This window comes from Ictidomys tridecemlineatus, chromosome 1 (assembly GCF_052094955.1).
Source record: "Ictidomys tridecemlineatus isolate mIctTri1 chromosome 1, mIctTri1.hap1, whole genome shotgun sequence".
NCBI lineage: Eukaryota > Metazoa > Chordata > Mammalia > Rodentia > Sciuridae > Ictidomys > Ictidomys tridecemlineatus.
The window spans coordinates 126,336,515-126,346,895 of record NC_135477.1 but is presented as its reverse complement, the minus strand read 5'-3'; the positions used below and the strand labels follow the sequence as shown (position 1 = coordinate 126,346,895).

Sequence of the window (10,381 nt, the reverse complement as noted above, 5' to 3'; positions counted from 1 at the left end):
CAGTGGTAGAGCGCCTGCCTGGCATGTGTGAGGCACTGGGTTTGATCCTCAGTATCACATAAAAATAAATAAAAATAAAGGTATTGTGTCCATCTACAACTAAAAAACAAAAAACAATTAAAAAATAATAATTGCCTTGACTGGCTTTAGTGATCTTTCCCCGCTTCTCCCCCAACTCCCTGCCCTGAGGAACAAATCCCACTTAACGTTTATGTTCTTCTCATTTATCTTTTATAAGCATTATATTTTTATTACTCTACAGGGCTGCTATTTGGTATTAGACTTGCTAATGAGCTTGAGCAACTGTGTGTGCTGCTGCTGCTGCTGCCTGTCATTTGGTGCAGGCACAGGTATAAGGCATGCAGCTTAGCAACCAGCCTTCTTCCACATTCTGCTCTCAGGAAACGAGAGGAGGAGGGTCCAAAGGTGTCATTTGACACTGACGGAAGAATTTATTTCCTATGCAGAAGAGCTGAGACAGAAGACAAACCTAAATGAGCTAACTTCCTAAGGAGGAACTGGATGGAGAAGGTGATGCTGGCAGCTGCCTTTGCCAACTCCAACTCCAGCATCATGAATATGTCCTTTGCTTACCTCCATTTTGCTGGAGGGTACCTGCCCTCTGACTCCAAGGACTGGAGGACCATCATCCCAGCTCTCTTGGTGGCTGTCTGCCTGGTGGGCTTCGTGGGGAACCTGTGTGTGATTGGCATCCTCCTTCACAGTGCTTGGAAAGGAAAGCCATCCATGATTCATTCCCTGATTCTGAACCTCAGCCTGGCTGATCTTTCTCTCCTGCTGTTTTCGGCACCTGTTAGAGCTACAGCATACTCCAAAGGTGTTTGGGATCTAGGCTGGTTTGTCTGTAAGTCCTCTGACTGGTTCATTCACATGTGCATGGCAGCCAAGAGCCTGACAATTGTTGCAGTGGCCAAAGTATGCTACATGTATGCAAGTGACCCAGCCAAACAAGTAAGTGTCCACAGCTGCACCATCTGCTCAGTGCTGGTAGCCATCTGGGCTGTGGCTAGCCTGCTACCCCTGCCAGAATGGTTCTTCAGCAATACCAGGCACCACGCAGGTGTGGAAATGTGCCTCATGGATATACCAGCTGTGGCCGAAGAGTTCATGTCAATGTTTGGTAAGCTCTACCCTCTCCTGGTATTTTGCCTTCCATTACTTCTGGCCAGCTTTTATTTCTGGAGAGCTTACAGTCAATGTAAAAACCGAGGAACTAAGACTCAAAATTTTAGAAACCAGATGCGTTCAAAGCAACTCACAGTGATGCTGTTCAGCATTGCTATCACCTCTGCTCTTCTGTGGCTCCCTGAATGGATAGCATGGCTATGGGTATGGCATCTGAAGGCTGGAGGCTCAAGCCCACCACAGGGTTTCATAGCCCTGTCTCAAGTCCTAATGTTTTCCATTTCTTCAGCAAATCCTCTCATTTTTCTAGTGATGTTGGAAGAATTCAGGGAAGGTTTGAAAGGCTTATGGAAATGGATGGTAACCCAAAACCCCCCCAGAGCCTCTGAGACTCAGGAAACACCAGTTGGTAACTTGGAGGTTCTTCCTGACAAGATTCCATCCCCAGACACCTCAGCATCCATCCCAAAGAAAGAGAAACCTGACTCTCCCAACTCCAGTAAAGAGAAAATGGAGAAGGCAGAGATTCCAGTCCTCCCGGATGTAGAGCAGTTTTGGCATGAGAGGGACACTGTCCCTTCTGTACAAGACAACGATCCTATCCCCTGGGAACATGAAGATCAAGAGACAGAGGGTTGTGATAAATAAAGTTCCAAAGAAAAATGAATTATGGTTAATGTATTTACTTGTACTGCTGCTTATTAATACTGCTGACTTTACCATACAAAATTATTAGCCATTAAGAATTACAAAAATGCTTCTGCATTTTCAAAATGTGCAATCTGGTAAGTAAAACACTATGTAATATTTATGCTTCAGAATTATAACCTGGAAGTCCAAAAAATTCATGTAAAGTGTTTAGTATAAAGAAGCTGCTGCCAAAGTGATGAGATAGTTAAGCTATCTAGTCACTTGTTCACAGTGAATGTTTCTATTATGTGCACCTTAGAACCAGCTCTGTACTGTGCTGGCTGAAATTGAGCTTCTGTCTATTAAAGGTTGAGCCTGTATATATATTCATATTCAGTTTCTTCCTAAACCTGCTGGCCCTAATGTCATCAATTTTTATTTCACATAACCAAAGCTCAAGATCCACTTCCACTTAAGAGCTTTCTCTAACACAATGAGTAAATTTTACTTAATGAGCTACTTGTTTGATGTTAGTTTACTTAATGAAAATCCATGTTAATTTTCCCAATCAAAGTTAACAAATAAGGAAATAACCTTATTCCAATTCTGGGTTAATTTCAAACCATAGCTATTTTTGGCAAAGTTTAAGTAAGTTTAAATTTTTCTAGATACTACAAAGTCTTCTTCAATGATCTTTTTAAAGCCACTTAAATAGGTCTTTAGCTATAAAGTCTGAGAATTTTAGGATAGGAGCCTAACATGACATCCTATATTGTGATATGGTAAAAATATATTTTTTAAAAAACCACCCTTCCTTCTCTTCCAAAATGCTTGAAAGTTATTTTTCTTAAAACAGAAATCTGTTCCTCCCAGTATCTCCTTATCCCATGATAAACTATAAGATACAGTGACATAGCTATTAACCATTAATTAAAGGCAAGCCTCAAATATAAAGGATGGAGGTAGTAAACTTTCTTGTTAAAAGGTATTAATTTTACCCCTAAACACTTATCTGGAAACCTACTCAACTTTTAAAATATTGTAGGGCTTCTAAGTTTTAAAATAATCAAGTAATAAGTGTGAAAAAAGTATGAAAAGACAAATTGGTTGATAATAGAAAATAAAAATCACAAGTATAATGAATAATGAAAAGCAATAAAAATCAAATCTGTATTCCTAGACATAACAGCAAAAATTTAAATAGGCAGTAACTGTTCATTTTATAGTAAAACATCATATTCAGTAAAACATAATAATTATGACATCCTTCTCCTTTTAAATACAAAAAGGACATTTATCTATCATTACTTTCATATGGAATTCTTTGGTATTTTTACTGAGGGGGGAAAATAAATTGAGCAATGGAAAATCAGAAATATCAAGAATATGCTGTGCAATAAATAAAACACAGATACTGTGTCCATCTACAACAAAAAATACTTTAAAAAAGAATATGCTATGCAAAGAAATACTGTTGTTTTTTAATGTTCATTTTTTTCCCCCTAATAAATGATCATAGTTTGCTTTCTAACACAAAAGGTAGAACTGTTTTTATTTGCTTCAATCCAAATTTTATTTGAAAGTTTCGTGTTAAAGTATAATTTAACCCAAGAACCCAAAATATTGTTTTGTGATACTAAGTTATACAAAAAAGTCACCATTAAAATTGTTTGTGATGAACCATTTGAATAAAGGTTTTTATGTTCACTATATATTTAGAAAATATAGGATGTAAACTTTCAGTGTTTGACATTTTAACTTGTAAAGAAATAAAAACAATTATGTTTGACTTCAGATAGTTTTTTGGAAACTTAAACTGTGTCTTGAATCATCTTTTCAAAATCACCACTTGGAATGATGGGGCTTTATAGGAAGGAAGTCTGACCTAAACAGTAGCTCAGGGTAAAATGATTTTCAGAGTCTGTAGACAAGCACCATATCTGCTGGGCACAGCAACTCATACCTGCAATCCCAGCAGCTGAGGAGGCTGAGGCAGGAGGATTGCAAGTTTAAGGTCAGCTTTAGCAACTTAGCAAGGCCTTGTTTTAAAATTAAAAGGGCTAGTGGTGAAGCTCAGTGGTAAAGCACCTCTGGATTCAATTCTCAGCACCGGAAAAAAAAAAAAAAGAAGCACCACCACCACCATATGAAGATACTGATACTGAAAACAAAGCATATTTTTAACGAATCTTTCATTAAAGATGTGACATGGTGAATCCTGGTTTGATCCCTTAAAAAAATCTGTACAGAAAATTTTGATTTGTGCAATCAAACTCAAAATATTTTATAAGTAGGATACATGAGATATCACCAAGCCATTGTCTTCACACTGCTGATTTACTGTGAGAAAACAGAAATGTGGTGAGTAGGCAAACAATTCTGTGTGGAATTTGGAATAACAAAAAAAGACGTGAAAACATCTGAAGAGCAATAATATTTCTATAATAGTTGTGCTCCTTTTGGCAAGCACTTTACTTTGTGAATTTATAAAAATAAAATTTCAAAACGAGAGAAAAAATACAAATCCCATTTTTTCAGATTAAGACCTTAGTTTGATCCATTGGTGCCAGGTTTCTACAGAGTTCACACAATTTCTACAGCACTTAATAGATCCAAGCTATTTAGCAAGTAATATGGATGTGCATGTGTCTCTAATTATATACATATAACTTACAAATACAGATCTGTTTGAATTCCCTCTTTCTAGCTTTTGTTGTAATCAGTAGATATGAGATTAACAGGAAAGAAAAATCATGCGGCACTCAGAAACTGGCAAACTGTGAAAGGATAAAATAGTTCTATTTTGTTTTTGATTGGGGAGGTAAATTAGAAAAAGCAATTGAGAACCAAAGTTTCATGGTGTGATACGCATGACATTGATAGAACATCAAAAAGGCACAAACCATCAATGTTTCTCTAAATGGCAAAACAAACAAACAGAAAAGAAGCAAAGCAAAGAAAAACAAAACAAAAATCAGCATCTTCTTTCTAGTAAGCAATAAATATTACTAAGGGACTTCAGCATCCATAAAAATGGTTCTGTACAAATTTCTTCTCTTTATACTGGGAAATACTGTATTCATATTCAAGATTTTAAAAACTATGTAATAGTCAAGATTCAAAGATTACTTTCTTTGTGCCAAATTCCACCTGCTGTTTCTTTTAAAACAGGTATAAATTAGTTCTTATAAATTATGTAACAATAATCATATATAATCCACATATATAAAAAGGATTGGTTTATTGTAGTTCAAATACATAAACTGAACATTCAAACATCTTAAACTTTAGAAACAAAAGTTTAACATTCAAACAGGAGTATAGTTTACAGGGAACACCCAGAAAGGTAATTTTGTTGTCTAATCCAGAATATTGATAAAGATCACTTAATGGAGAATAAAATATATTTAACCAGGAGTTCTATTCTGGTCAACATGTTAGTTATGAATGTGGTTCCATACCTGAGAAGAAATTACTAAATAAATCTTCTCTTAGGCTAAACAACAAGACTTGGCCTATAATTCAAAGGGAATAATCAAAGCACATAAGTGAACAAATAAAACTAAACTGTTCTTTAGAGACAAAGGTAAAAGTATGTCCATTATAATATTCTTAGCCTCTGGAAGAATTCAATTTTCAGTGTTTTCTCTTTTACCCGCATTAAAAAAAAAAAAATCAAAACAAACCCCAACTTAAATTTTCTTGGGAGTCTGTGGTATTTGCATCTTGCAAGTTCAAACCACAAATGCTCTTTTGTCTTGCATGAATAACACTGCTAGAAAGAACGTCACCAAGTCACTGACTTCCACACTTCATAAAAAGATGATTTTTAGCTTCAGTATTTTAGATTTACTAGAGATAGCCTATATTTGAGTATGTATGTCAGTCATGCCACACAAAGAAAAGCATATTTCCAAAATATTCTGTTCAGAAACTGTTCGCAAATGCTTCTCCTGTTGTCAGATGATTTTCCAATAGGTTGACTAATGCACATATATGTAAAAACCTGAAAATTGGCTCATGCAAGCGTTTTGAATTAATAGATACCCCTGTGGAAGAGTATTTGGATTTATTTTGTTGATCGTCTAGTGGGTTCTGATGCTGTGGGAGGTGGTGGTGGACCCCGTCGATCCAGGTCATCAACATATGCCACAATCAGTTTACGCCTCTCCTCTGGCACACAGTCCAATACTAGATACCGTTTGTCATTCTGCAAAATTTTTTCTACATCTTTCAGGTGCTGATCAGATTCTTGGATTAGCTTTTTGGATCTGAAATAAGAAAAAGAAGACCAAGAATTACTGACTGCTGTTCACAGGTCTTTCAAAAATGAGCTGGAAATGTCCATCTAGTTCCTAATTGTGTTTCCATTTTTTTTCTTTTTTTTTTTTTTTTTTAAGAAAAATTTCACTGCAGTAGTCACCTTTGTAAATCACCTCAGCAAAGACTCCAAGGAGTGAAAGGGCCTCAGAAGCTGAATTACCCTCCCACCCCTACTGGTGGTCCCTCCAGATCAGGGCTGAGGGTGGGTGGGTAAATCTTGCCCGTGCTGTACCTGTTCTGTGGATGAACAGAGGACTTCAGTCTGCGGGGCTGCCAATCCCAGCATCTTTCACAAGCTTTCACTTTCACATCTTTCACTAAATTAACTATAAAAATGTAGAAAGAAGTCTTACTTCACATCTAATTTAAAAGCCCAAGCTGATGCAAAACATTAAGGATCCTGACCAAAAAATCCAAATGACAAAATACCTAAAAACCACACCCTCAGCACTATCTATCCTCCCGTGCACATACCCTTCATTAAAATGTTTCAATTTTTCTTTTAAAGGACGAAATGCTGGAGCATGAAACAAAAAATGGTTTCCTGCATACTGATTGATAAGCAATGCAAAATTGTTTCCCTAATGGTAAATAACTGGAGTTGGGTAATTACTGGGTATGCTACACAGAAATCTTGTTTTAAAAACTCTTGATTTTATAACTTTTTAAAAATTACGTAAATGTATCCAGCAAACTGCTTTCCTCTGAGGGGAAAAAAAATGTTTTTGCTAAGCTTAAGTAGAGGATTTCAGGTGTTAGAATGATCTAACGACATGGAATAGTTTTTAGAGGAGGCAAAGATAACTGATAGTGAAGTCTCTTCATGAAATACCATTCTTATAAAGTTGAGGATACTCTAAAAAAAAAAAAAAAGAAAGAAAGAAAGAAAAAAAAAAGCAGTGAAGTAAAAACAAAAGTATGTTTTAAAAACCGGATGGGTGGGTAACACAAAAAAAAGAATTGACATCTGGGCCCTTTCTTCAAAAAAAAAAAGTGGGGGGTGGGGGGCAGGAAAAAAGTACAGTATATATGGACTCTATTTGGCTTTGGATAAAAGTTGGCATCTTCTTATTCCTAAAAATTAATAATGTCAACATGTGTGTGAATGCAAAGTATGCTTTGGCCGTTAGAGTAAAGACTAGTAAAGACAATGACTGTCAATATGAAACATTTCAATACACGCACCTATATGTTATAAATTTGGTCTCTTTCAAAAGCGTCCTAAAGTCAGCTTTAGCTGTGATGTACTTGTCTCTGATGTATTCTTCAAACTCTCTTTGTTTTTTCTGGAAAAAAAAACACAAAGAAAATAAGATCATTGCGGGGAGGGGACTACTTCCAAAATGAACATTAATTATTCATTAAACCAGTAATTTGTTAACACATGTAATAAGATTAAAAAATCAAAAAGACTATCAGATACATTCCAGGTCCTATAAAATTCACTGAAGTGTTCAATTTGCAATGCATATTAAAGCGAAAAATTTTAAAAAGCAAGAATGAGAAACCATGAAGCACTACACTGCCAAGCATTTTACAGACATCTCCTTCAATATTCATAACAACCTCAAGAGGTAAAAATCTTTTTAAAAATAAAGAGATGAAGGCTTAAGTGTTCATTTCCTACTGACATATCTTAAAGCACAAAGACACTAATAGGATATAATTTGATATAATTTATGTATACATCAAGTATAAGGAAACACTCAGAACTTACAAATGACTTACACTGAGCATTTAACTTTCTAGTAAAAAAAAGGCCTTACTACCAATTCTAAACAGCTAAGTTAGAAACTGGGAGTGGGTTTCTAATTTAATCAGTCTACAACTCTTTCCCAGTCATGTATATTTTGTGGTCCAGCTAATGAAAATCCAACTTTAGTAAGTATGAAGAGTATGAAGAGGAAGAATATTAGATCTATGGGTTTTTAGATACCAGACCTAAAGAAACCAACTAGGCAAGGGAATGATGGGAAGAAAAACCACATAAAGGGTCAAGGGATAAAGATAATGAGGAATACTTTTCTTAACATCATTCACTATTTTAAACATTAGGTGAATTTGTTTTCTATACTAGAGCCAGAGCGCATGACAAGAGGGCTCAGTTTTTATAAACTTCTGAGAGTTTTCTGTACTGCAAAGTCTCTGGAACATACAAGAACTCAGGATCTTATTGTAATGTTCTGTTAGCGTGGCTTAAAAAGTCAGGTGTTTTGATATCTTGATATCAACTGCCATGAATAGGTCTATCTAGTGGGACTTGACTGTAAAATAAAACCATAGCTTCATTAAATCTCTATGATTGCAAAACACAAGTTTACCTCTAAGAAATATAATTTAACTTTAGATAATGCCTTCTTAATATATTATGCAAAAAATGAATTTAAAATTCAGATTCATTTTTCATATAATTGAAATTGACATAAAACCATCAATTTCATTTTGGTCAAGATATTAATATACTGGGGCAGATTGGAACTCCCCTCCCTGAAACTTGGCAATAAAATTATGAGTCTCTTAAAAAATAAAAAATAAACTAGTGCTGCTGATTAAGTACCCAATCAATATGTATAAACTGACAGTAAATCTCAGACAAAATCTTCTTACCCTGTCACTAGAAGAGAACTTAATACACCGAGGATCTTCTTTAATGATTTTTTTAACTTCTTTCCACGTGGATGTTAAGGTAATCTTTGAAAAGACAAGTGAATAAATGACATAAATACAATTCACTTTTATTTAGGGGGTCAAACTGCAGCACATATGGTACATAATATTACACACTGACCTGCGATCTCTTGTAATGCCCAAGCGTAACTGGACTAGTTAGGGACAGGGAAGCAGCTTTAATGCAATTTCTTTTTGTTGGCTTGCCACAAGAGTTATTTTCATGGCCATACTTTCAAGGTGGCCTAAGACAATCACCTGCAAACCCTGTATTTACATGGGCAAACATCATAACTTCTGAAGAAACCATCACCAAAAAGAGAGCAGATAAACAGGAACAAAACCTGGATAACAAAGGGTACAAACTGCCAAACAAGGGGCCATAGTACCAAATTGAAAATGGAGCAAAGAAGGAATTTACTAAATCTATAATCAGGAGGGATCACTGATCACACACAACTAAGGACAATTTGAATTAGTACAGGAGCAGTTATGAATTTGAAAACTGCAAAAAGAAGTAATTTCTAAATAGTAAGAATGCTATAACATACTCAAAAGAGAAAAAAAATCAGAAGAGAGTGTCATAGAAACTATGAATTCCGGTAATAGGTCTAAAGACCATGACACTAAAGATCATATCAATGTTTTACTTTTGAAATATGGAAGATTCATCCAGATGAAAGATAGGAAAAATAGAGACTCTCACCGCAGAGGTTTCATCCAGAAGTTGCCTAAAGTGCTCCCTTTTCTTTTTGGTGAGTGCTTCAATGTGTTCATTAAAAAGCTTTTCTTTCTCCTCTCTTTCCAATAAGGATCCAGATTCCCAGCGGTGATCTTTTCGGAGGGTCCTCCGAGTATCAGACCATGACACATCTGAAGAACGTACCTAAACACAGAGAAAAAATATATATATATATACATATATATATATACACACACCAAATGGACTTTTCATATTTCAACAATAAAAGGCCAATTATTTAGTTGAGGAATGATAATCCATTTTAAAAAGGTAAAATCACATTCAGAAACTAAGAGGTAACAATTTCTGAAAAATATATTCCTTTAATAGATTAAAAGTGAATCTTGTGTTAAAAGGCCATTTAAATAGAACTTCACTTGAGTACCACTAATTTAATTAACCACTAAGCAATGTGTATTGCCAATGATAAAGAAAAAAAAACTTAGGATAACTCCTAGTTAATAAATCACTAAAAGCATACTTTAAGCCAGAATTCTTACCTCCCCACTGCTCACCTAAGTTATCAAATACATATTTAGCAATCAGGAAGGTGGGGAAAAAATGAAGAGACATTATCTCCCATCAAACATAATCTGTAAGAACTTTAAACAGTAGTTAGGTACTAATACCTTACAAATATGTGGCATTAATTTGTATTCTTACAATACCAAAGATCTCAAAAAAAAAAAAAAGCAACACAATAAATCTTGAGCTCAAATTTAGATTTATCAACTACCTACTAGAACTCTTCCAAGCATAAGCAAGACATAATGGAGTCAAGAAGACAAGATAACATAAAAAAATCAATTAACTATAAAATACCATATTAACAAAATGATATGATCATCAATAGATAACAGAAAAAGCATTGGA

At 35.0% G+C, this 10,381-nt stretch overlaps 2 protein-coding genes across 9 annotated transcripts in view; one reads left to right on the top strand and one right to left on the bottom strand.

The window, feature by feature from the left end:
* The first annotated feature begins 257 nt into the window (after positions 1 to 257).
* Gpr151 (G protein-coupled receptor 151) lies at positions 258 to 3,927 on the top strand. The gene has a single exon (XM_005324288.4). The coding sequence runs from the start codon at positions 523 to 525 to the stop codon at positions 1,792 to 1,794; it is 1,272 nt and encodes a 423-aa protein (XP_005324345.1). The 5' UTR covers positions 258 to 522; the 3' UTR covers positions 1,795 to 3,927.
* A 1,073-nt stretch (positions 3,928 to 5,000) lies between these two features.
* Tcerg1 (transcription elongation regulator 1) overlaps positions 5,001 to 10,381 on the bottom strand; it is a 65,570-nt gene continuing 60,189 nt past the window's right edge. For 4 of the 8 annotated variants that reach the window (XM_021725697.3, XM_005324202.5, XM_013358170.4 and 1 more), the window contains 4 exons: positions 9,473 to 9,652; positions 8,707 to 8,790; positions 7,285 to 7,385; positions 5,001 to 6,047 (listed from right to left, as the gene is read on the bottom strand). In XM_021725697.3, coding sequence (XP_021581372.2) covers positions 5,846 to 6,047; positions 7,285 to 7,385; positions 8,707 to 8,790; positions 9,473 to 9,652 — 567 coding nt within the window. In that variant the 3' untranslated portion in view covers positions 5,001 to 5,845. Of the gene's footprint in view, positions 6,048 to 6,326; positions 6,426 to 7,284; positions 7,386 to 8,706; positions 8,791 to 8,887; positions 9,034 to 9,472; positions 9,653 to 10,381 lie in introns of those variants that run through there. The other 4 variants (XR_002483825.3, XM_078047286.1, XM_021725699.3 and 1 more) reach the window with 4 other exon arrangements.